The sequence below is a fragment of the Drosophila simulans genome, chromosome 2L (genome assembly GCF_016746395.2).
Source record: "Drosophila simulans strain w501 chromosome 2L, Prin_Dsim_3.1, whole genome shotgun sequence".
NCBI lineage: Eukaryota > Metazoa > Arthropoda > Insecta > Diptera > Drosophilidae > Drosophila > Drosophila simulans.
This window is the reverse complement of record NC_052520.2, coordinates 6,522,952-6,547,688: the sequence shown is the minus strand read 5'-3', so window position 1 is coordinate 6,547,688 and position 24,737 is coordinate 6,522,952. Positions and strand designations below refer to the sequence as shown.

General features: G+C 44.4%; 7 protein-coding genes across 9 annotated transcripts in view; 4 read left to right on the top strand and 3 right to left on the bottom strand.

Annotated features, from left to right (window-relative positions):
* The window catches only part of LOC6731235, a 32,683-nt gene extending 25,139 nt beyond the window's left edge, over positions 1-7,544 (top strand). Inside the window, exons 11-16 of one of the 2 annotated variants that reach the window (XM_039291356.1) lie at positions 64-178; positions 296-410; positions 568-1,625; positions 1,698-2,002; positions 2,214-2,320; positions 3,485-7,544. In XM_039291356.1, the coding sequence (XP_039147290.1) occupies positions 64-178; positions 296-410; positions 568-1,625; positions 1,698-2,002; positions 2,214-2,285 (1,665 nt within the window). In that variant the 3' untranslated portion in view covers positions 2,286-2,320; positions 3,485-7,544. The remainder of the gene's footprint in view (positions 1-63; positions 179-295; positions 411-567; positions 1,626-1,697; positions 2,003-2,213; positions 2,321-3,484) is intronic. The other variant, XM_039291363.2, reaches the window with a different exon arrangement.
* Positions 7,545-9,925: 2,381 nt separating this feature from the next.
* On the top strand, positions 9,926-11,815 carry LOC6731234. Its single transcript, XM_002078357.4, has one exon. The coding sequence runs from the start codon at positions 10,014-10,016 to the stop codon at positions 10,965-10,967; it is 954 nt and encodes a 317-aa protein (XP_002078393.1). The 5' UTR covers positions 9,926-10,013; the 3' UTR covers positions 10,968-11,815.
* LOC6731233 (equilibrative nucleoside transporter 1) lies at positions 11,766-13,852 on the bottom strand. Its single transcript, XM_002078356.4, has one exon. The coding sequence runs from the start codon at positions 13,459-13,461 to the stop codon at positions 12,085-12,087; it is 1,377 nt and encodes a 458-aa protein (XP_002078392.1). The 5' UTR covers positions 13,462-13,852; the 3' UTR covers positions 11,766-12,084.
* A 174-nt stretch (positions 13,853-14,026) lies between these two features.
* On the top strand, positions 14,027-16,027 carry LOC6731232 (tRNA (adenine(58)-N(1))-methyltransferase non-catalytic subunit TRM6). Of its 2 annotated transcripts, XM_039292878.2 has the most exons (3): positions 14,027-14,117; positions 14,520-15,579; positions 15,640-16,027. In XM_039292878.2, the coding sequence occupies exons 2-3, from the start codon at positions 14,589-14,591 to the stop codon at positions 15,981-15,983; spliced, it is 1,335 nt and encodes a 444-aa protein (XP_039148812.1). In that variant the 5' UTR covers positions 14,027-14,117; positions 14,520-14,588; the 3' UTR covers positions 15,984-16,027. The 2 variants fall into 2 exon arrangements, with proteins under 2 accessions (XP_039148812.1, XP_016023772.1); XM_016178887.3 differs by lacking the exon at positions 14,027-14,117 and having other exon boundaries at positions 14,486-15,579.
* LOC6731231 (cytochrome c oxidase subunit 5B, mitochondrial) lies at positions 16,015-16,767 on the bottom strand. The gene is made up of 2 exons (XM_002078354.4): positions 16,445-16,767; positions 16,015-16,388 (listed from the first exon to the last, which is right to left on the bottom strand). The coding sequence occupies exons 1-2, from the start codon at positions 16,626-16,628 to the stop codon at positions 16,105-16,107; spliced, it is 468 nt and encodes a 155-aa protein (XP_002078390.1). The 5' UTR covers positions 16,629-16,767; the 3' UTR covers positions 16,015-16,104.
* Positions 16,768-16,957: 190 nt separating this feature from the next.
* LOC6731230 (cytochrome c oxidase subunit 5B, mitochondrial) lies at positions 16,958-18,317 on the bottom strand. The gene is made up of 3 exons (XM_002078353.4): positions 18,122-18,317; positions 17,515-17,688; positions 16,958-17,181 (listed from the first exon to the last, which is right to left on the bottom strand). The coding sequence occupies exons 1-3, from the start codon at positions 18,201-18,203 to the stop codon at positions 17,075-17,077; spliced, it is 363 nt and encodes a 120-aa protein (XP_002078389.1). The 5' UTR covers positions 18,204-18,317; the 3' UTR covers positions 16,958-17,074.
* On the top strand, positions 18,276-20,384 carry LOC6731229 (intraflagellar transport protein 52 homolog). Its single transcript, XM_002078352.4, has 4 exons — positions 18,276-18,417; positions 18,482-18,790; positions 19,040-19,685; positions 19,742-20,384. Exons 2-4 carry the CDS (start codon positions 18,678-18,680, stop codon positions 20,285-20,287), a joined length of 1,305 nt encoding a protein of 434 aa, XP_002078388.2. The 5' UTR covers positions 18,276-18,417; positions 18,482-18,677; the 3' UTR covers positions 20,288-20,384.
* The last annotated feature ends 4,353 nt before the right edge of the window (positions 20,385-24,737 follow it).

Genomic DNA, 24,737 nt, shown 5'->3' with positions numbered 1-24,737 from the left:
GGCATGTCCGGCCAGCCGGCCAGCAATCTGCTAATGAACCCCTTCCGCCGTTCGCCATTGCAGACCCACCGGGTGAGCGGAGATGGACGTGGATGGGTGGACACTGTCGCAGTGCCGCTGTTTGCCGCCAATGCCAGCATCTACGTGGCCATATCCCCGCTGCGAGATGGACTGTTTGGTAAGTCAGTGAGTTGTCAAATTGGCCTTTGTTTCCCCCAGAATGACAAGGCTGGCTTGCTGCTCGCCTCCTTTCGCCTTTCCTCCCGCGCCTGAAACCAATACCTCTTAATCACAGGCTATTTCCGGCACATTGTGCACGTGGACATCGACAAGAACCGGGTGCTGCCCCTCACCCATGGGCCGTACGAAGTGAATCGATTGCTGCACTGGGATCAGCTGGATAATTGGATGTAAGTGATTGCGCACACACCAAACCGGTCGTATTTCCGTGCCTTTGGTGGAAAATTGCTTCTATAAGACGTTGTGTTGTGGATGTGAATATATTGAATGCACTTACAATCATTTAATGTTTTAAATATATATGAGGCATTTATCATCATTTTGTAGTTACTTCCTGGGAACTCCGGAGCGTCTTCCGTCGCAGCAGCATCTGTATCGCGTATCCGCTCTGCCGGCCCGCCAAGGTCAGGCCTTGCGCTCTCCCGACTGCCTGACGTGTCCGGCGGTTTCGCAGTGGACCGACGGCTACGACGAAGGTCACACCAAGTCGCCGCCCAAGTTGGTGACCGCTTGGGACGATGACTGGGAGGATTCCGAGGAAGCTGAGGCTCAACCGCCGCAGTCAGCTCTGCCGGTGGAGCAACAGCCTCCGGGAAGGGGTCAAAGTGCTCCCCTGCCACCGCCTCCCAGTGATTGCCTGTACCACGAGGCGAAGTTTCCAATCTCGCGGCAGGCGAAGTACGTACTTATCGATTGCCTGGGACCAGTGGTACCCACCTCCATACTTTACGGCTTGAAATCCGCCGCTGCGGACAGTGCCAAGACGAAACGACACAGCACCCAGCAGGAAGAACCACCCACGGAGGGTGGTGATGAGAAAGCAGCCGAGGAGCCAAAGTCTCAGTTCCTGGAACTCCTGGTCATCGTGCAGAACAACACGCGGTTGAAGGAGAAGATGGCCAAGACGGCCATGCCGCAAATCAAGACTTTCCCAGTGATGATCTCCGGCGGCTATCATGCCCAGGTCCGACTATACCTGCCGCCAGTGCTGCGCGAGGACGAGATAACACGGTATCCCACCATTCTGCATGTTTACTCCGGACCCGGCAGCCAGCTGGTCACCGATCACTGGCACGTCGATTGGAACACCTATCTGTCCGGCAGCAAGGACTACATTGTCGTTGAGATCGACGGACGGGGATCTGCCGGACAGGGCTACCAGCTGCTCCACGAGGTCTACAAGCGTCTGGGCAGCGTGGAGGTCTCGGATCAACTGGAGGTTAGCGAGTACCTCAGGGATAACCTGCACTTCATCGACTCACGCAGAATGGGCGTCTGGGGCTGGAGTTACGGAGGATACACGGCTGCACTAGCACTAGCCGGACAGCAGTCCATTTTCCAGTGCGGCATCAGTGTGTCACCGGTTACCAACTGGAAGTTATATGGTGAGTTTCAGTTATCCTTGAAGGTTTTAGAGAATGCCATAAAAATCAATGGCCTTTGTTCTTTTATGTAAGATTCCACATATGCGGAACGCTATCTGAGTTTCCCCAACGTGACGGACAACTACAAGGGCTACGAAGAGAGTGACCTGTCCAAGTACGTGGACAACCTGCGGGATCGCCAGTTCCTGCTGGTCCACGGAACCGCCGACGACAATGTCCATGTGCAGCAATCTATGGTCCTGGCCCGTTCTCTGACCAGCAAGGGAGTGCTCTATAAGCAGCAGATATATCCGGATGAGGGGCACAGCCTTTCGGGGGTTAAGCGCCACTTGTACCGCTCGATGACCGCCTTCTTTGAGGATTGCTTCAAGAAACTGGTGAGTGAAGTGTGCATACGCTAATCCTTACTTTGTAATATATTCCACTCTCCTACCACAATTATATATTATATATATAACTCTCTCTATTTCTCCTGCTCTCCAAATTAAAAACAAACCCACCAAATCACCGCCAAAATAAAACCACACCCACTGTCATTCCTGTTTTGTTACAATTATTGGTTTTTAATGCCCATCGTCCCTGGTGTAGATCGATCAGCAACAACAAAATCAAACAGATTCCATGGATTTCCTGGACTTTCATAGTTTCTATGGCCGCTAAGTTTGATTCCATATCCCACATCCTTCAGATACTAGGTACAGTCGCGGTTGTCAGATATCTTTTATTGGTTCCTCATCGTTGTCAAGTTGTTAAGTGTCGTGCTCATTGTCGATGTTGTCATTAGTTGCAGGATTTTCCAATCTATTATCAATTATTCGCTGTCTAATCGCCAACTTTTACTGCGGACCAAAATATTTACATGCTTTCATATCGTTTAAAGTTAAGATAGATATTGATGTTTGATGTTTGAATATGCATAAGCCTATTATCCTCTTTCTATATCATTTTGTTGTGAAAGACAGTGTATTCTTTCTGCATAAATAATATGTGAACCAATCAAATCTACATTTTTCATACTTATTAAGCCATATAGTTTTTAAATGTGTTTTGATTTCGAGCATAAGCCACTCAGTCTCTTTGGCATCCCGCATAAGCAATGGTGTTTTCCTTTTCCTTTATCTTCCACAGAAACTTTTCCGGTTCGGTTGCTTCTTAATTTAATATTGAACGCGTTGAGTCTGCATTACACTTGTTACACTTTGGGCTTAATATGGTTTACCAGCCGAACTTTATTTTGGGCCTAAGTCCCAGTCATAATCGTATGTGTTTGCTGTTGGTTTGTTGCCCTTTTCCTGGGCCTTGGATCTTGGCGAAATATTGTGGTTTTCCTTTTGGTTTAGTTGTGTTTGCCTTAGTTTTTGTCTGCTGCGTTCTCTGGATTATTTGTTTTCCTTGTTTGATGCTAGTTTTTCCTATGAGTTCCATCATATTCCTGTGTTTTTTGAAGCTTTTTTCCATTATTATTCCGAAAGTTTCGCCTTGAATACTTTTTGCGTTTGCCCCGAATTTTCGTTGATCCCTCGTTTGATTCGAACAAATTGTTTTGGCTGTCCAACATTTGTATCCTTTGGCGTATGTTTGTGTGTGGGACTTGTTGTTGCTCGATGTGTTTTCCTTTTACGCAGGCTAGATACACACACACTGACACGCACGCACACACACCACACATCCAGAGACACTAGAAACACACACACACCCAAACTGGCTACTTTACCTAAATGTTTGCTAATGCCTTGATTGTGCTTCAACAAAACTCTCCTTTCCACTTTCATTTTCTCCGATGCTGTACTGTCACTTAATGTGGAAAATAATTGGAATTGATATTTTTGAGTAATGGCTCACTTTCTGTCCCACAACAGGTGCCGCCGGAGTCGAAAGCTGGTCTGGGCAATGGCGGCGATATGCAACAGCAATAAACTTAAGTTATGGCAGCAGGAAATTCTGATAACAAATGTATGATGGAACACAACAAACTTCAACCGGAACGTGCGAACGAAACGAAATGTTTTTCTGTAAATTGCATTCAATGTGATTTATCATGAATACACCCACGACACTCACAAACACAACAAGCGGCTAAATGGCTACTCAAATAGCCAAACGGCGGCGGCGACGGCAAGAAAAAAAGGAACAACTAAGTTAAATGGCATTTTGTGTAAAATTAATAAGCAAAGCAGCAGCAGCAGCGAAATGCGAAATGCCAAGTAAGTGTGCCCAAAAAGGAGCATAAACAAACAAATGTATATGTATGCGGACAAAGCGGACAAAATCAACATGGTTGTGAAAACATAACTCACACACACAAGCACACAGACCCCGACTCACACAGACACGACACACACTCACACACACAAGCACGCAGAGAGAGCGCGCACAAAGGTAGGCAATAAAAATTTACACATGCGGCTTTTCTCCTGTGACAGGTGTGACATTTCAATGCCCTCACAAAAGGTCCCTTCATTACGGCAAACACTCTGCCATTTCATCTTTATTATTTGAATTTTTTGCATTTTTTAATTTTTGTCTGTGACATTTTGTTTTTTAGTAACATGATTTCCAAGCAATATATTACAAAATATTTTCACTTGAGTTGCAAAACATAATTTAGAGCTGGTATTTGGACAGTCGGCTTGTCAAGGCAACACTTTCGGTTTGAATTACTTTTTCATTTCGTTGTAATGTATGCATATTTGGCATAAATTCCCAATGAAGAGCAAACAGAAATAAAATTGAAAAACAAATTTATTGAAAACGCTACACGTGAGCCAGCTGAGCTTCGTGCCGCTCGGCTTGAACGGAAATGGCCAGCATAAATCAAATCTGACAACATTCTAAATGACATTTTCTGATAGTCGAACGGTTTTATCGTTTGCCAAGGGAAAGTTTTCCAAAATGTGTAATAGCTCGCTAGGTGGGGGGTGGGGGCGAAAAGTGACCCATAAATTGGGACTGAATTTATGGACTTGGCTCATAATTGAGTCTGGATTTGCAAACCGTTGACAGAACGCACGATTGAAGTGAGAAGTTTGCGTACTAAGCTCATTCCGAGCTTGAATGCGAACTCAATTTGAATAACATTAGTCTCTCTGTTTGCATAGATTGAATTACGTTTTTAATTTGATTTTGGTTACTCATAAATTTGATCATCAAATTTACTGCCCAAACAGAAAGGAAATAAAACTGAATAATGTCCGTGCGATGGGGGGAAGCCTCAGTTGGAAAGTTTAATTAAATCAAACGAAATAAAAACGCAGCCATAAACAAAGCATAAATATTTGAATTGAGATAAATGAAACAAACCAGCGACTCAAACAATTGCAAAAAAGTGCAATTCAGTTTCCAGAAAGCAAAAAAGTAAAATTACCGAATGGCCAAAGTAAATTTATTACACAAATGGAGGATTCAATGGGAAAACGAACAAATTATGAATCAAACAAACCAATTAAATAGAATAACTGCATGTAAGTAGCGCAATAATAATTAATAATATACATTTACGACTTTTTGTTCGATTTCATTAGCTGAACAAATCGAGTTTAGTGGCAGTAGAGTAGCGTTAGTCGGTAACCAAACTAAAACCAAGTAAAACTAGTTAATTAAGCCCAAGTGAACTAAAGCGATAAACAGAAATGAGAAAAAGGTCAAAAATAGCTGCGATACACATTAAACATAAAGATGGCACAAAAGCAATGCTCAAAATGTATGAAACACAAAACTGGAGAAAACTGAAAGTAGAAAGCAAATGACACCGCATCGCATATTCCGCAAAAATCTACGTAAATCCCAACCCTTTTTCCACTCAAGCAGTAGCAGTATGCAAAAAAGGATTATCCTTAATTAGACATTTGGCACACTTTTTGAGAGCGGCAGTTAATTAGCAACCGCCGCCAAACTGCGGCTCTTAATTCTGATGGCTGAACAGGATGTTTTCCCCAGAGGTTGGGTGACTCACTTATGTAATGTCATTGGTGCAGAATCCTTCCTACAATTTTAGTGTATGGCGTAAAGTCTTTATTTAATTAGTAATAACACCTGTAAAGGCCATGTTCTTGACTTTACTTTACCAATGGAACTTAGTAAGGAACTAAGTACCTTGTTAAATCCTACAAAGTTCTGCGAAACTCTTTTTATGTGACAGCTAATTGGCAAGCATGTATTTTTGCATATAATCGCTACTCTATTTCTCGCTAAATTCCCATAAATATGAATGTGTGTATCCTTTAACTCGCTTTGCAGCGTGTGGCACAAGCAAATCCCAGCTGGATAGAGTTTCCCCCCAACTTTGGGGGCAATTTTAATAATAAAGCCGCGCTGGCCGCAAAGTATGCTACACAAAATATAAACTCGTCCTTGCGCCGCAACCCCTTTTCCACTCCCATGCCCACTTCCACTGCCCCCTCACCTGTGCACAGGTACACAGGTATAAGAGGCAGTGATGTGTGCTGGTGTTGGAAAATTGCAAGCCAACATAAATTTATGTCTGCCTGACACTTTTATGTGCCTCGCTGGCGGTTTCAGCTTTTTACGCCGCGTTTTTAGACGCCAGCAGAACGCATGCCAATGTTTGGCTAAGCCGCAGGTTTTCCTCTCCGCAATTAACGCACACACCTGTCCACGCCGCCCACCTGGCCAGTGGGGCGTGGCACGTGGAGCGGCCTGTCTGTGTGAAGGCGCTTATTTTTAGACCGAAAGGTCGTCTGTGAGAGGGACTGTAAAAGGCCAGCTGCTGCTCCATCCACTCACCACTACCCACACGCACACAAACACAAAAATAAAGGATACAGGTGTTTGCCTTAACAATCCGAGATGAAGCCATAAGTGCGATGCTGTGTCAGCGAGCCATGGAAATAGAAAAAGGCTCGAAGACAAAGGGAAAACCGAAGGGAAGAACATTTAAATGCTTTCTATGTAGTGTACTAAGGACCAATTACCGATGGGAAGTGCGGAAGTAATTAAAAATAAAATTGAAAAATGAGAATATATACACAAATTACGGAAATGTAGCAACGCGCGGTAGACGATTAACAAAATTTGCAATATATACATAGAGACACACATTCGACATAATGAATATTGACTCAAATACCATTTAGTAATTATACAAGCATATATATATATATAATATATACCTAATGATATACACGAGAAATCAAATTAATACGGTAGTTTAGTTCATCTAGTGGATCAAGCGTTTGCATTATTCGAGTTACAAACCTATGAAAACCAAAGGAAAACCAATGGAAAACCCAATGGAAACCACTCTGTATTGTTGAAGTACGTACTATTAGCTCAAATGAAAGCTCGATGCGGCTCTGTAAAAAAGGGAAAACTGTAATATACGCCTATACATAACTAAATAACTAAATAACTATACTTTGATATATGATACATATATATTTTATAAACAACTTTTACTCTTAAACAAAAACCATTTTAATACTCTATCTTCAGCCTTACCGTAAACTAAATGGGAAATTCTAAGAACGAACATAGTAACTCAATAACTCCTAGAGAGCTCAGATGGCAATGGGCAGAGATGGGAATCTATCCTAACCAACGAAATCGAATACAAGTTGTTAGTTATGTTGTTTGATGTAAATAAGCTTTAAGGTGGCTAGCTCAATTCAATTACTTTGTTTACTCCTTTCGTTAAAGAGTGTTTGGAAATTAATTACTTAAGCCGAATTACTTACTTAAGCGAAAACAAAACCTTTGTGATCCAACAAGTTTCTTCTCTTCCATGAAGCAAAACCAAACTAACCAATATAATAATATGAATTTAAAATTAATATGTAATTACATTGACTTAATTAGCTGAGACGTTCAATAATTTCGCCTGGCATTTAGTAATGGAAATCGTGAAAAGCGGAAATACCTAAAATATATATGAAAGCATGAAGCCAAAAAGCAAACTGGAAAGTAATGTGGTTTTATTATTATCTTTTGGGTAAATCATTTTGAAAATTTGCTAGTTAGGTAAGTCAGTAGTGCGGTAAGTTCACTTTAAGTAATAGGTTCATACATTTTCATATAATCGAGTTCTTTCGAACTTGAATCAAACCATTCAAGTAGTCCCCAATGCCACATTATCCATTTATCCACATCCCCAAACGCCCAAAGATGTCGATGGATTTCGTCGTGGTCCGTTGGCCAACTAAATCAAATCCTCACCTCTGGAGTCCGAATTAAAAATGAAATATTGCACTCAAGCTGCAAGCGGGATTCTTGGAAAATCGAAAATGTAAACCGTGGAAAAGTCCGGCTTGGCAATCTGCATAAAACACGTAACGGGTTGCAGTGCCCCGCCCCACTCCGGACTTTCCTTCAACGCCCCCTTTGTTGGCCACTGAGCACGGAGTAAAAGGACTGAAAGGACTAAAAAGGCGGCACGCAAATGGCCACAAAATGTTCGACTGGCATGCAATGGCCATCAGCTTTTGGGGCCAATGGACGCGGGCCAAGTGGAGCTGGGGGTTTTCGGAGGAGGTCTTGCTGCCGCGCCAGCAGGCAAACTTTCGACTTAATTGGCCAATTGTTTGCCAAGGCGCTGAACAAGAAAAAGTGTTGCATATTTGATGCCGTTTTACACATTTCTTTCTTTCTTCTTTTTTTTTCTTTGGAGGTAGGTAGACCGACGATCCGCAGCGAAGGAGGTGGCAAGTTTTAAGAGCCATCGTTTTGGCAGCTAATAATTTATCGACGCGATTTCGGCGGGCCAGGAACAAATATGAAAATATTGTGTATAATGCACGGATGGCATAAATGGCATGGTCGCCCGCTCTAATCACGCCCGTAATTGAGCCACCACGATGAAAATGTCCGGCACAAATTGCCGGCCACTTAAATGGGGAAACCCGAAGCGGTCGGGCAGGAGTATCTGTATCGGTGGTGGAGGAGGATTCGCAATCACGCCAATGACTCACGTATGTCACCACGGTCATTATCCAATTTCAGTGGCCTACAATTGTAGGAGGAACTATTCTCAGCCATTGTCATTATATAACAAAAATGTACTAAACGTTGTTATTCATTAAGTTAAAGAAACCACTTAGCAAAGATAATTGCTACTTTTGAGCATTATTTACTGTCTTTAAGGTAAACCTTGTTCTACAGCCCAAGTGTGTTCTTTTCTTACATAAGCTATAATTTATAGGGTATGTGTATCTGCTCGTATGTAATCAAGAAAGGTGTCAGCTTACAGCAAACATGATGTAGGTTCAGTGACCTAATTTCTGTACCATTCCAATTTATGGCATCTACGATAGCGATGGAGTGTAAGTTTTAAGTGTTTGCTTTAATTTTTTGCTCCGATTCGTTATTCCGGGCACACCAGCTATTCCCACCATCCCGCCGCTAATGCCAATCAATTGGCGTCCCATGTCCTGACAAGGGTTCCTCCGACAGTTGGCTATTTTTGCGCTATTGTGAAGACGAGACGCAGACTACGAAGGAATCATACTCATACTCTGGACTCTGGACTAAGGGAAAGCAGAACTCCATACTTCCATACTGCTGCAGGATAATGCCCCTACAATACATAAATAATTTACATTTCGCATGGTCACGCACAAATCATGCGAGCCAAAGAAGCGCCGGCAACAGTCAGACTGGGATATTGGATTTTGGTTTGGGGCCTTTCGATTTTGGGGGGGCATCCTTGGATCCTGCGAGCGCCGAATGCCGCACGATGCGCATCAAAGTGACAGTTCAACATGGAAACCCACTCAAAATGTTAATTGATACGTATGCAATGCGATTTGCGGGCCGCCGGGCACGTAGAAAGTTTTTCCGTTTGCTGTTGTGGCGATTGCAGAAACTTTTGACGCAAGATGTAACTGAAAACTAAAAACAATTGAGATTAATGTATACCTATTATACTACTTTGCACGAAAATCATTTATAATATAACAACTTTAATTGGGCAGTTTTCGCTAATTATCATCTATTAAAAGTTTATTTGAAACAAGAGCAATTACTTTAGTTTAGACAAGGCTAGTAGATACCCTCTACTCTGCTAATAAACTAAAAAAATGCATACATATTAACATATTAAACTTTTTCCGTTGACTGTTTCTGCTGCGACGATTGAATCTTTCAATAAAAGATGTAACATAAATCTAAAATGAAACACAATTGACATTAATGTAAACCTATTATACATCTTTGCAGGAAACAAGAAAAATGACTTCAATTAAGATACTGGTAACAGATACCCTCTACTATTCTAGTATATACATATTTTAAAAGTTACTAACGAGTTTCGCAGCATTTAGTATTTTCTTTTCGGAACTGCTCGGTATATTTCGCCTCTCGTTACCTGGTCACATTGTTTAATTTTAAGCAAGAACATAATATTGACTTATTTATACTAGCACTAACTTATTTACAATGGAGAGGCTAAACGATGACTGCGTATGCAATATACTGGAGTTTCTGCCGCTCGTGGAGCAGATAAAGATGGCCAGGCTGGCGCCGCGCTTCCAAGAGCTCCTCTGCCTAATTGTGTGGCGAAAGCCGCGCTACCGGAAGGTTTCCGTATCCGATTCCATGCTAAGTCCTCTGAGTAAGGAGGACTACATATATTTCTTCGAGCTGACCAGTCCCGCAATGGAGGAGCTGTACATTTGGAACGTGCACAAGAAGGCGTTCGACTCGTACTTGGGTCGCCATCTAATGCGACCCGAATTGGCCTTCTATCTACGGCGGGATTACAGCAATCTCCGGGAGCTCTGCATCGCGGATGAGAACATGAACAATAGCATGATTAGCACTATAGCTAAGAGCTGTAGCCAGCTGCGTAGCCTGAGCGTGTCAAGTGCGTACATCACGGGAAAGTACCTCACTGGACTCACCAATTTAAAGACCCTAGTCGCACCCGAATGCTCCGTGGAGCTGCCCCATCTCACAGAGTTGCTGGATCAATTGCCCCTGAAGCACCTGGACCTCACCTCAAATCGGTATCCCGTAGAGGCGACCATTCTGCAGTCGGAGGGAAGCAACCGTTTGGAGCGACTTGGCCTATCTGATGCCGAAGACTTCGGCTTCCCACTGGCCGATAGTCTGCCTAAACTTAACACGCTGGTGGTGAGCTACCACAAGGTAAGCACCCAGGAACAACTGAGCATGCTGGAGACAACGCGCAAACGTGTGGAGCAAGCCTCGAGAAAATTTCCCCAGCGCCTGCAATCGATCTTATGCAATGTAGTGGATGTGGAGGTGGCCCTCGAGCAGATTGCTGGCCTTGAGAAACGCCATCCCAGGGACACGCCAAAGTTCAATGAGCTATTGAAGATCGTGTACTTCTTGTCGGATCCGCAGGGCGGAGATAAGAAATCACCTTGAGCAGGTCAGCGCTCTCCCTCGGAGCTGCCCCCCTAACTTTGCCCTTGTAAATACATAAATAGGTACTAGACGTCGCCCAAGTGACAAGAGGAACTGATATGTTTATCTGCTACTAGCTGCTCCCACGGTAATTATGTGTCTTCTCAGATAAGGTTCGTTTATTTGCTTATTTTTTTGTTTACCAATTATTTTTCGGCGCCATGTCCAAACAATACGATCGGTTTTGGAAGCTACACCAAATAAATGTTTACGCTAGCCTGCAAGATGGCATTAAACTTTGGCACAGATGCATAATTAAGTATTTTGGAGATTATAATATAGTAATTATTACTAAAGTTTTAATCCAGTTTTGTAACCTTTCTGCCAATTTGAAATTAATTAAATTAGTTTTATATAAGGCCGTTTTCTGCCCATTTATTATTTTATTAGAACGTTTGACAATTTTATTTTTACGTTTTCTGTTAACAGTGTTATTTATCATTACAAGGGTGTCCACAATTTCAGCTAGGCGGTTGCGGTGGGCACCAATAGAATACATTGATGAAATGCTTTGGTCGTGCATATTTCTGCCACTTTGTTATTTCATTCAATCGGATGAAGCTGTGATAAAACGAACCAAATATTCCATTGACTTGTTAGACCCCCTCCTAATTGATAGATATATGTACATCAATTAGGACCGAATTGTCAGACTCTGCAAGTTCCCTTTCTTCTTTTTGTCGGCACCATTTTTCCCATAGATGCGAGGTATATTGTTGCTTAAATTTGTACCACTATCTTTGTATTATTTCGTTGATGTAATAAAATACGAATTGAAAAACTTTATTAAATAAAACGTGTTAAAATGATTGATTAGTCTTAGAACTAGAATTGGGCGCAAAACTAAATTTAATTTGTGTCAAATAGGTGGGAAGCAGTAAACTATGAAATATTAGACACCAATGAAAAGTAAAACCTTTATTAAATTAAAAGAATTTAATTAAATGGTTAAAAGGAAACCTAATGGCCAGGTCCCGGAACTGGTATTGAGCACAAAACTAAATTTAAAATGTGTCAAATAATGCAATGCAATGAACAATGATAATTGTTAGTAAGCGTCCTACTAATAAATGTAAGACTACACGACGAAAAATGGTCCCAGATACGAGAACAGCACTCCGGAGAAGATGCCCGTGATCAGCATGGCAGCTGCGTACATTCCGGCAGTGGTCTGGTATTTGGTGTGCACCGTCTGCGGGGCGTACATCATGCCCAGAGAGCTGAGATACCCGGAGCTGTAGGCCATCGCGATGGCAATGCCCCAGTACACCCAATCGTTCTCGATGAATACGGCCAGTGAGCGCACCGAGTCCGGCGGAACGTAGTTGCACATCACAAACAGGGGGATGAACGCCAGACGCAAGACCACTGGCACCCAGAGGAACCTCGGGCCCGGCCATTGCACCCACGATGTGGTCAAGCTGCCCAGCATTGCGAAGACGTTAAAGGTCGCGAAGCAAGTGACCAGTGTAAAGTAGTCTGGACCTACTACGAAATCTGGGTCGGAGCGGTGCACGTTCGACTGAATCGCCGGGAAAACCGACAACGTAACGAAAAACGTGAGGAAGATGTTGAATAGTTGGGGCGCTGCTTTCTTGAAGATCTGCCAGTAAGGCACGTTCAGTTGGGCCTTAGAATCCGATTTCTTTTCGCTGCTCCGGCTAATAGTCTCGTAGTGCCGGAAGAACTTGTTCAGCGGCAGCGCAAAGTACGTGTCGAAGCAGAGCAGCAGCACTAGGATGGCGGTCACGAAGTAGTAGATGGCCGAGGTCCTCTTGGACGAGAAGATCTCACCGCATATCAAGGCCATGGCGGTGGTGAAGCAGCCGCTGATGTTGGAGCCCAGGACGACGGCGCCGGTGTACTTGATGGGCAACGATGCCACTATTCCGTAGATGGTGTTCTGGTAGATGCCATTGCACACGTTCAGCAGCACAATGCACACCATGGTGGTCCAGAAGAAGACGCCCGGCCACTGGGAGGAGTCGAGCATGGCCAAAATAATGGTAACCAGCAAAATGACCATCTCGAAGATGATGCTGTAGACGATTCGGGTGGTCAGGTCACCACCAAAGTTGACAAAGATGTTCAGCCAGTTGAAGACCAGGTTGGGAATCTGCGAGGCAAAGCCCATATTCTGCATGAAATGGGTGCGGTAACTCACTTCAGTGGCCACGGTGTTGTTCGGTCCGAACTTGAAGTCCTCGAAATAGGACTTGGCCGTGATGAACATGTTCCATGGCATCAGCGTGCCCACGCCGTGCAGCAGGAATATAAAGAACACGATAAGGAATTTATCTTTTGGCGCTGGCAGGCCCAGTTTCGCCAACACCGACGAGGATCCCTTGCCGTTGGAATCATGGGGCGGCAACTTGGATTCCCACGAGGGATTCAGCGTCACCGGCGCCTGCTGTTTGCCAATGAAAGGCGACTTCTCCGATTTAGCCTCCGCCATATCTGCGCGACTTCTGTTCTGCTCTGGCTCGGATTTCTTTCTGGTTCTGCTGATGCGGGCGACAGCAGTTATTGGGGCGTATGCTTGAAACCCGAAAACTTGCGCGGTCAGTTATTCTCGCGGGGGCCACAAAACCGGTAGGAGGGCGGGAAGGTTTGATTTTATCTGCCCCTGCGACAGCGCTCTGATTTCCGGATTAGGTTTATCCTCGTGGCGGGGGGTTCGCCTGGAACTAGTGGACACGTGGAGAGCCAACTGCAGTGCCCGAAGAACGCTGATTACAGCACAGATCCAATCAAAGGTTAAAACCGCACTACAAGATTATCGCCGCGTTGTATCAGCTGTACTCGATCGAACGGCGTTGCCACACCGTTAAAATTGTGATTTATGGGCGTAGATACAAGCGATTTCAGGGGTGCCGTTACGCATGGGCGCAGTCTTTTCCTTTCGTAATCGCCAAGAGGGACCGTGGGTATGGGCAGTAAATAATGTTTTTTTGGCAATGAGTGTTACTTAATCATAGTAATTCAAGGTAGTTACTCACACTTTCACCATCCCCGTTAGCTACACCCATGTCAAACTTAAGCATTCATAGCAACCAACTCAACTTATTAAAGCACAACAGCAAGCCGCCACTTATCGCAAAAATGGGTAATGTATGTACATATTTGTTATATATTATTTTTTCAACTAGGAGTATTGAGATTGTGTGCAATCTTGAATGTAATCTAAGTTCTTGCATGATAAAACAATTAATTAATTAAAGTAAATGCAATTTTTGGCAAGTACTCATGGTTATTTCTTAACTAGAATTCCAAAACATTTGGCCAAGCAACAGGTAATGAAGCTGCCAGATCAGTCAAATAATCAATCCAAATAGAGGAAATCAATAATTCTCATTTCCATAAGTTCATTTATATTGCCAAATCAAGAAAATAATTTGTTGTTAATTATAGCTCTTCATTTAAAATTCAGTTACTAATCACATGCAACAGGTGACTAGATTGCCAGATTTTGCCCGTTTTCCAGCACTGAACTTATCTTCTTCTTCTCTCCAGATTTTGCGGCTTTTCGTATGTTTTCGACAAACACGTTGTTTATAAGAATTATAACATAGAGTTTCAACCATGGCCACCGAAGAGGACATTCCCAGAATCCAATTAGGCGACTACATCGTCATCCAGCGGCAGAAGTATACGAAGCTACAAAAATTCAGCAGTCTGGACACCACAGCCAATTTGGGCAAAGAAACACTGGAGCTGAAGTCTCTTTTGGACCAACCCTATGGCTCCACGTTCAAGATGTGCGTCAAGGAGACCAAGCCGGGTAAAAGGGGCGCCCAAAGACAACACACCTTGGAGCTGTGCAGCGAGACGGAGCTGAGAAGCACGCGGGAGGTTTTGGGCATCTCCAGCAGTGGAGCGGATAATCGGGACATACAGGATGACGGAGAAGCACAGACCCTGAAACCAGAGGACATCGCGCAGCTGCGTGAGGAGTGCAATGACTCCAGCAAAATCATCGAAAAGCTGGTGGAGAATTCTAAGACGTTCCACAACCGAACGGAGTACTCCCAGGAGAAGTACCTGCTAAAGAAGGAGAAAAAGTATTTCGAGTTCGTTCAGATCCGCCAGCCAACGATCCGGCTGATGCTGGACATCTTCTACCGCCAAGACTCGGAAAAGGTTATGGGCATTCGCGTTGACACTTTATCGCAGATTATTTCTTACTCGGGCGTTTGTGGATTCGGCAGCTATCTGCTGTACGAGAGTGGTACCAATGGTCTACTGCCGGCTGCTATGCTCAACTCTATAGGCGCAGGCACCGAGGGCACCTTGGTGCACATGCACCCGGGCAATGTGCCTCAGAAGCAGGCGCTCTCAGCTCTGAAACTACCCCTGGAGCAGCAACAGCGATGTGTTTCCGTTAATCTCTATTCCGTTTTAAGGGAGTTCTATCAAGGAGGGGAGGCGAAGGCCACAGATGTTCCCGTTGTGGAGCCCAGTGCAAATAAGCCTCAGGAAACCCAGCCGGAGACGCCAACGGAAGAACAACCGGAGGCGATAGAACCGATCACAAAGAAACCCAAGCTGGATGAGTCAAAGAGCGACAGAGAAGGTATTGGTCACAATAGTAAACTAATCAAGACATGTACAAATACTATATCTGTTGTTATAGGAGCAAAGGGACCTCCGCGCTGGCATTTGGAAAACAAGCGGGCCACCGCCCTGATGCACGCTGAATTCGACAGTCTGGTGGTGGCCGCCAAGGAGCACCCATCCAACATTCTGCAAGCCCTGCTGCCTCTTGTGAAACCATCAAGGCCCGTGGTGGTATTCAGCACCTGCAAGGAGCTCCTGCAAGAGACGTTCATGGAGCTGAAAACCACAGGCAAGGTGACGGGCCTGCACTTGACCTCGAACTGGCTGCGCACCTACCAGATCCTGCCCAATCGCACACATCCGGAAGTGAATATGAGCGGAAATAGTGGCTACCTTTTGACGGGGTATACGCTTAGATAGTTGTTGTGCGTCTAACAAATACATGTAAGCCTTTGTTTTGATAATATCATGCAATGTTTAATGCCAGCTGAGGATCATGCTAAGTGTGTTCGTGTTAAGTACAGCGCTCTGTGTGATCGATCTAAACGGGTGGGACATTCTTCAGGATGAAGTAGTGGCCGCACTCGCACCGCTTCGGTCCCTCGTCCTTCTCAATCCACATCCACTTGGGCAAGCGGTCGTCCAGGCACAGACAGCCTACGAGGCGGGCATCGAACGCCGATGGCACGACTGTGGGGTCGTTCTCCCTTCCCGATCCGCGCCTGATTACCTTGGTGAAACCCCAAGGGTCCTCGCAGCCCTGCTTGGCCAGCAGCATTTCGCGCTTCTGAATCCCGGTGACCAGTTGATCGTCCGCAATTAGCGCTAATTGGGCATGAGACCTGAACTGGAGATCTTTGCAAGCTGCAACCACTACTTACCTGACTTTTGCACCTGAGTTGTGGATATGGGACGCTGTTGAGGAGCAGCGGCTGCTCCTCCTTGCCACTGCAATCCTAGTCGCCGAAGCAAAGAGCTTAGCTTTCCGTCGCGCTGGGTTAAATTGGAGATCAGACGCTTGGAGGCGGACTGAGCCTTGAGTAGACGCGAAATGTAGGACGACATTTTTACAGGAGTTTATCTAGAAATTTATGAATATCACAAGAGAATTTCCCACTTTGAGTGAGTTATGAGTCTGAACCGAGGGTTTCGAAAATGTTTGATGGCTTATTAAGACGCCTACTACTTTTAACGAAAGTCATCTTCCTTCTGTCTTTAGACAAGCTTCTTTAAAATAAATCCTTTGATTTTCACTCAAAATCTTTTCTTTAGACTTTATTGTTCGCTTTTTTCGTATAATTAAGCATTTTTCCTCAGCTGCGTTTGAAAACACGATTGCAGATCTGAAAATGGAAGCTGTGCCGCCCTTTCTCTCCTCTCTGTTCACAGTTTCGTTTTTTTTTTTTTGGGTTGATGTTTGTTTATTTGGACAGCTAAGTGGGTTGACTTTTAGCTTAGTAGTTGTTGTGTTTTTGTTATTAATTGGTTTATTGAATTAATTAATAATAACTTTAAACAGCTGCCTTCTCCACTAGCTTGAACCAATGGCCGCACTCACAACGTTTCTGGTTGCCCTTCTGCAGCCACATCCATTGCACGTAGGTCTGATCCTCTTCGCCTGGTTCGGAATAAAAGGTATGTTAGAAAGTACTCTACTGGAAAGATGGATATATATAGCTCTGGTCAGGATAAAGGCATTCAGGTTTTCTTAGTTGGAGTTTGTGCAACGAATTATTCAAAATAACATTTAAAAAAAACATTTAACAAAAAAAAACAAAAATTAGAGCTCAACAACTAACTACATTAACGCAACTCAATTGGATAAATCTTACAATGAAAACAAAAACGTCATTGAAATGCACCTAAGCAGAATAGAATGCAAATTTCACTGTTGATAGAATACAATCTGTGCCATTATCCTGACCGCAGCTAGCGTTCTCGGACTACTTACAGATGCAGCCCACAATACGGGCGTCGAAGGCCGATGGAATAAGGTTGGGGTTCTCCTTGGTGCCGGCGCCCCGCTTGAAGACCTTCATGTCGAAGGGGTTATCGTTGCCGGCGGCCTTGAGCAGCAGCTCGCGCTTCTCGATACCAGTGGCGTGCTCCAAAGGATCGTTCATCACTGCAAGGCGGAGAAGTGGGAAACGCAATTAGGAATTAGCTCATAAATTGATAAGCGAGTGGGTCACTGGTTACATAAACAGCAGACGCCCCAAACCCAGACGCTCCGTCACAAGTACAGCTCTTCGGAGGGGTAATCCCGGCCAGCTTCTGTCGAGGTGTTAACTCCGCACTGAGGTGTCACCGCTCCCCCTCTCCGACCACAAGTCGCACATTTCCCAGCGCATAGTTATTACATAACCTCGCACTTTCCATAGACACTTTTCTGTGGGTCCAAATCTGATGCTCTCCAGGTTTGTGGAGCACAGTATCATGCTGGTCTACCACCTGCACTCCAATATTATGCAATTCCAGGGCAGAAGCTCCGCCAAATCGGCGAACGTGACCGAAAAGCAGCTGGCCGTGGGATTTCCCTCCTCATTTGCACCACTTACTTTTGCAGAAGCGCACGGGCGTGTAGGCAACATTTTGGCGTGCGGCGGCACGGAGCGCCATGCGTCCACAGATCGATGCCATTGTTCGTTTTGCGAAAATTTCGGTCGGTCTTAAGTGGTGAACACCAAAAATTCTTTCGTAATTTTTCACACAGCTATGGATAAGTGTGACCGCGGTAAAGTAAGAAAAAAATACCGCTCGCTCTAGAAAATATGATATTGATACTTTCAAATGCTTGAATAAACTAATTAAAAACAAAATTCTCTATTGTTACTCATCGTAATAAATGTTCTATGTAAGTAAACTCTGGCTAAAACAATAGAGTGCTTAAGATAATAACTAAAATATATTTTTGTTAGCAACCAATATACCACATTTTTAAAAATATTATACAACGGTCACTCTACAGTGTGCAATATGCACCAGAGCTTAAGTGTTGGAAAACATCGGCGGAACACACTTATCAAAACCACAAGAGGGCGCCACTGCGTTGCGGGGCAACCAAATGTAAAAACAAAAAATTGTATTAAAAAGTTTATTGAATCTGCATGAAAAATGTCAAGCAAGCCGGTAATCTGCTTTGATATATCAAAAAATGAACGTTTTCAAATATCGGAAAACTACAAAATGATGCACCGCAAGCTGAAGGTCAATTGGAATGTGGAACAGTCAGTATCCCAGAAGTTATTTATGGCCAACCTTACAATAAAAGCACAACAAAGTTTTTCAGCTAACAAATTATTAACTCGTACTATTTTCCATAAAATGATTGATCATTAATATAAGTACTATGTCACACTTTCATAAAGTATTTTTTCCTTATAACTAAATCTTTATAAAGGTAATCCATTTTAGTCTTATGGATGAATCGAAATTCCCGAATTAACTGTTATATATTTTTTAAATTGGATTAACAGAAATGATGCTGAACTCAGGAAGGAGCGACTTGCTCGGGTCAAGATATTCGTTATCGCCGGGCCACAAGATCGATTCACAGAGGATGAATTCGAGGTGCTGAAGCACTACGTGGAGGTGCAAGGTGGCAGTCTGGTGGTGCTCCTGGGGGAAGGCGGGGAGCCGGAGTTTAATACCAACGTGAACTTCTTCCTGGAGCAGTACGGGATCTACATCAACGGCGACACTGTGGTGCGACCGCACTACTACAAGAACTTCCACCCCAAGGAGTGTATCGTGGGTGGTGGCGTTGTCTGCGAGTCCATGTGGCGACACCTCCTCAAGCTGGACATCGAGAAGGTGGACTTCGATTTCAGTGACGAGAAGTACAAGATACACTTTCAATATCCCTATGGGGCCACGCTGAATGTATCGGAGCCTGCGAATGTCCTGCTTACCACGGGTCCAGTGGTGTATCCCTTCAATCGTCCCTTGGTCGGCTACTTTACAAACGGGAAAGGTGGAAAAATCCTGGCGGTGGGATCTGGATACATTTGGCATGACAAGTATCTGCAGGACAAGACCAACGATGCCATGTTTGAGTACTTGATAAAGCTGCTTGGAGGCGATGAGATTACCTACAGTCACTTGGACTTCAACGATGTGGAGGTGGGTTGATTACCAATAAAAAGCTTGCACCAAACTAATTACATTATAATCCAAAGCTGAGCGACAACAAGCACTTCACCGATATTGGTTTCCTGGCCGATATGCCAAAGGCCTGCCTAATCGATTCGATTGGAACCGACATGCCCACGGACTTCAAGCAGATGTTCGACATGAGGCTCTATGGGCTAAGCAACCGGCTGCTCAAGGACGTCATGGACACCTACGAACAACTGCACGTCAAGTACGAGCCGCTGAAGATCATCAAGCCGCAGTTCGAGATTCCGCTGCCCAACGTCCAGTTGGCCACGTTTCCGCCCATCTTCAGCGAGCCTTCGGCTCCGCCGCTGGAGCTGTACGATCTCGACGAGACTTTCAGCGGAGCTCGATCCCAGCTGGCGCACATGACCGGCCAGGTGCTGCAGGCGCTGCAGTCCAAAGAGCCACAAAGAAGGGCTCTCAATCACCGGGAGCTGGAGAACTACATCAAGGAGTGCGCCAGGATTACGGCCATTGTGGACGAGCGCCAGGATATGGCAGCTCGTGAGATACTCAACATCGTGGCACGGCAGATTATCAGCTACAGACCTTATGCGGAGGACTAGAACGCTCCGATTACTACATTCCTTGCAACTTTTTCGGGCCAATCAGCAAAATAAGAATTATGTGAACATATATATATATATATATAAAATTTAAAATTGAAAACCTAGTCTGTTTTATGTAAACATGTTGGCGACTCGAATTCAAACATGGCCGGCAAGCCAGCGAAAGAACGCTCCTCCGTTCTCCGTCCAGGGCTCCCGAGTTGAATTACACCGCATACGATTTTTGGAGTGCGGGAAACACAAGACCTGTGGGAAGTAAAGCTATATAGCTGCACTTATGCGCGGCTCAGCCATCGCTTAGTACGAAAATTGGTTACTTAACACAATTAATTATTTGTATTAATATTTCCCCGTACGCCAAGGGGTGCCTCCGCGCCACGCAAATCTCCCAAGGGAAATCCCGAGGAGCAGTTCTGTTTTTAGGTGTCAACGATTTGTTTCCGCTTTTCCGGAGGGGGCGACTCCTACCTCCCTGCTAATTGGGACGAGAGCTAGGGTGTGGGAGTATCTAGTGTGTGAGAAACCACTAGTTAATGCTTGTCACAACAAATAGTGTCAACAATCTGGACTCCCATGGGGGGTGCAATTCCAGGGAGTGGAGTCCTGTAAAAAATACTCCTGCACAACTGGCGGTTGTAAATTTTTTAAATTTTCTCTTAGAGATAAAATGTTTCCCTGGAGTGCGTGCATCCTTGGGATATGTTTGGGACTGAGAGTTTTACCTGAAGACCAGTTGTTGGCATCAAAATAAGTTTTAAGTATCTAAGTAGTATAAGTAGTAGTATGAAGTATCTAACTTTATTTACCTAACTTTACCTTTTGTCCAATATATATTATGGATAATTTACAAAATGTTCCTATTTTGAAGCCATTCCACACCGAATCCCACCTTCGAGTCGTCCAGAGTGGTGGTGGTGACCCCGACCGCCGGCCAACGGCTGCTCAATCAATCAATATTGAAGGTTCCCACACCGCAGGCGAGGCACTCCATGGGTTCCACCCCCCTTCCTCGACAGTGTGTTGGCCATTTTGTTTGCTATTTCTGTTTGGCTTTTTCTTGTGCTGACCGCTAAATATAACGTTGGACGGCTAAGCCGCGGAGGTGGGGAGGGGCGGCCGGCGGTGCAATAATCTGTGAGGGGAAAAGAGGTTGGGATGAAATCGGATACGGGCCAAGTAGGAAGTTACCTTGAGTGCATTTCTATATATCTGTATCGACAGTGACAATGCCCGCCCAAGTCCAAGTTGCAGTTCATTCATGGTTTCAGTCGGTTCGTTTTTTCTTTCTCTTTCCGAGTTTAGTGCAAACAGGTTCACAGGCTCACGGCACAGAAGCCGCACAAGTTTTTCCCGGCTGCTCATCCTCATACTCGTCCTCGTCCACCTTCCACTTTTCCTCAGCCATCTGGCCACCGAGGGCAGTTGTATTAAACGAAGGGCAAAATGATTTTATTCCGATTCTGTTTGCCGAACGAATCCAGCTGTATTTGCCGCACTTCCGTTCTCCCAAAAGCAAGCGCAAATATTCGAAAAAGTCCTGACTTCTCAAGTGCTGCGTTTGTTTTCCCATCCGCAACCGCATCCCTTTTTCTCAGCTGGGATTTTCTCGCACGCAAATCGTACTTTATATATTAGTCACTTTTCCGAACTGTTCAGCATTTGTCACCTGTATGAAGCTCGGCAGCGGGGGCGGGGAAATTCCGGGAAAACCCTCATGGAGCACGCCGTGATCGTGATGCGGGTCGTGGCGACATCGCTTTAATTAAATTACAGCCACCAAAACGTGCGACACTATAATAATTTTTATTCATTGTCAAAAATGGGCAATCATAAAAAACAACACGTCTGCATCGCAGCTGGCGAAGGTGGTGGAGTTCTGAGTTAATCCGTGGTGGGGGTTAATCCCACGGAGCTGTCCGGACACAGCCACCAACATAAACAGCCATTCGCTCCCACAAGGGGAATGTAACAATCAATTAACAGGCCAGATAGGTTCAGATCGGAGATTCCAGTTAACCCTTGGGGAGCCTCGCTTATTGCCTCCTTTTCAGGTTGTAACTTTAACGAACTATAGTTACTGGGATTATGCAGTTTTGAGTAAAATAACTTATCATAAATTTGTATGTTATATTATCATTAAAGCTTGAAGTGGTTGTCATGGTTTTAGGATTTATTTTTGTCAGCATAGTCTCATGAGTGAGTGACTGGTGTGATGGGAACCCTCTAGCCCATGAAAGGGTTAAAGCAGCCGTTGACCCAAGTTTGTCATGGCACGCTTCTTCGTCCGCTGGACTCTCTGTCTTTGTCTTTGTCTCCGTGGATGTCGCCCCACTCGTGTTGTTGTTGTTGTTTCTGTCTGCTGGTGGGGCCTTGTGGTTGTTGTTGCCATCGCTGTGGGGCCCAATGTCAATGTCTATATGGCCATCATCGGAATAGAAAGCGTGTCTTTTATGTTCTGGCATTGTTATTAATCTATCATTAGGTCGCCGTTGTACAACAGGCTCTAATGATGCGTGTAAATGCTAAACAAATCACACATTCCGCCCAAAAAAAAAAAATAAATAAATAAAATACACCAAATCCAAATCGAATATCTCCGCGCAGCGAAACGAGGGAAAAATGCTCGAAGCGCGTGTACAATTTAAAATGAAATAAAATCAGACTGCGCAGCTTTCGAAATTTTATGAGCTTGTTGTGCTTATTAGTCGCCCCACGAGAAATGGCGACAGGCCACAACATCACCAACATAACCAACAACAACACCAACAACATCACCAACAACACCACCGAAACAACAACACCAATGAGAACAACCAGAACGGGAACAACAACAACAATCACAACACGCATTTCCACGGCTAATTTTTCACGCGCACTCCGACTGCAGCTCCACCTCCATCCCAGCTCCAAATCCAGCTCCAACTCCATCTCCATTCCCGTTGCCAAAGTCGGCAACCGACAGCGACAGCTCCTGACCAGGCTATCACTTGCCGGATTTCCAGCAAGGGTATCATTGCTATCCTGTAGCCTTTGTGCTGCTGTACTGGTCTCGATTTTGATTTAGCGTTAGTTGTACAGTATTCAATGATGCAAAAGCAGTTTTCCCAATGGAAAACTAATTCAGTGAGGATTTAATGTATAGCAAAGGCATGGAGTGAAATGGGAAATCGAAATATATTAGTGCATACTTTTGGACAGCTTCATAATAGTATCAGTTTACGATGTTTAAGCTGCCTGATGCATAATTACAATAATTTGTGGGATTTTCACTAATATATAGATAGATAGATATGTTTATTAGCATTGCATTACCTATTTTAAAATGTACTACGATAATTTAATTATTGATATATCTTAGATGCCGCTTCCTTGCCAGGACATGTAGTTCATCCAGCATTCGATGATCTTCAATTGGCTGCTTTTGGTTCCTGGTGCTTTATTTTTATACTTTTTGGCACGCCAGACACGCACGAGAAATTCCAAGAGATAAGGATCGTGTACGACAAGGTGTATTATGGACCCCCAATCCAGGGACCCCAACCCCGGCAGCCAAATGCCCAGTGTCCCCCAGTCGGAGTTGTGCCGTCGAGTGCCATACTGTTGACTCTGTTAAATTGCCAATATTTATGGTCTTGCCCGCACGGGCTGACTTGTTAAATGGGTGTTCCTTCCAGCAGCCTTTCGTGTGGATGCCATCCCCAGTTCCGTGGCCGGAGGATCGGCCTCCTGCCCGACAGTTGGTAGCTGTAAAACGTTTAGGGACAAAACGTGTTCGCCCCGATAAGAGGCAGCTGGCCAAGATGTTGTAGTCTGGCCATCAGCATCAGTTTGACGTATGCCCGTCAATGGGTTTTATGGCCCAGTTAGCCATTTTGAAAGTGCCAAGATTCAGTTTCTATGTGCAGCTAAGCAGAAATGCGCAATGTCGTCGTCGCTGAAGCTATAAAAATGTCAAAACATGCAACAAATAATGGCAGAATTATAAAGAAATCTAGCGGTAGCGAAAATAAATAAATAAAATAAAAGCGCGTCATTCAGTTCGTTCAGTGCAGTAAGCCAGTTGTTTGTGGCTTATTCCCTATAAAGTAATTGGGTAGCTTAAGTTCTCGAAATCTTATAATAACGAGTGCATACTGTACCTATTTATTACTTAGTTAAGTAAGAAGCTTGCTACAAAGTAAGCCATGTTTATATGAAAGTTCTAACTCAATAAATAGTTTTACATAAACTCAATATTATTTCAGGGCATTTATAGTTCTTGAAGACCGAATTCATTCCCCATCATCGCCCTTATCTCACTGGATGTGTAATTGACAAAAAAAAATGAGGTTCCTCTGGCATGTTTTCAGGTTGATACGGCGCTGATCTAGCGGTTTTGCTGGTTTTAAATCGCATTTATGCCATTTTCCATGGTAGTTTTGCTTGTATTTCGGCGAGGAGCCGCACG

Excerpts from the sequence above, each read along its gene's own strand:
- LOC6731234 (XM_002078357.4), top strand. The coding sequence starts at position 10,014 with ATGGAGAGGCTAAACGATGACTGCGTATGCAATATACTGGAGTTTCTG.
- LOC6731231 (XM_002078354.4), bottom strand. The coding sequence starts at position 16,628 with ATGTCGTCCTACATTTCGCGTCTACTCAAGGCTCAGTCCGCCTCCAAG. Across the intron at positions 16,389-16,444 it reads AACTCAGGTGCAAAAGTCAG|CGCTAATTGCGGACGATCAA; the intron begins GTAAGTAGTGGT and ends ATGCCCAATTAG.
- LOC6731232 (XM_039292878.2), top strand. The coding sequence starts at position 14,589 with ATGGCCACCGAAGAGGACATTCCCAGAATCCAATTAGGCGACTACATC. Across the intron at positions 15,580-15,639 it reads GTCAAAGAGCGACAGAGAAG|GAGCAAAGGGACCTCCGCGC; the intron begins GTATTGGTCACA and ends CTGTTGTTATAG.
- LOC6731229 (XM_002078352.4), top strand. The coding sequence starts at position 18,678 with ATGTCAAGCAAGCCGGTAATCTGCTTTGATATATCAAAAAATGAACGT. Across the intron at positions 18,791-19,039 it reads GTCAATTGGAATGTGGAACA|AAATGATGCTGAACTCAGGA; the intron begins GTCAGTATCCCA and ends TTGGATTAACAG. Across the intron at positions 19,686-19,741 it reads TGGACTTCAACGATGTGGAG|CTGAGCGACAACAAGCACTT; the intron begins GTGGGTTGATTA and ends TATAATCCAAAG.
- LOC6731230 (XM_002078353.4), bottom strand. The coding sequence starts at position 18,203 with ATGGCATCGATCTGTGGACGCATGGCGCTCCGTGCCGCCGCACGCCAA. Across the intron at positions 17,689-18,121 it reads GCCCGTGCGCTTCTGCAAAA|TGATGAACGATCCTTTGGAG; the intron begins GTAAGTGGTGCA and ends TCCGCCTTGCAG. Across the intron at positions 17,182-17,514 it reads CCGTATTGTGGGCTGCATCT|GCGAAGAGGATCAGACCTAC; the intron begins GTAAGTAGTCCG and ends ATTCCGAACCAG.
- LOC6731233 (XM_002078356.4), bottom strand. The coding sequence starts at position 13,461 with ATGGCGGAGGCTAAATCGGAGAAGTCGCCTTTCATTGGCAAACAGCAG.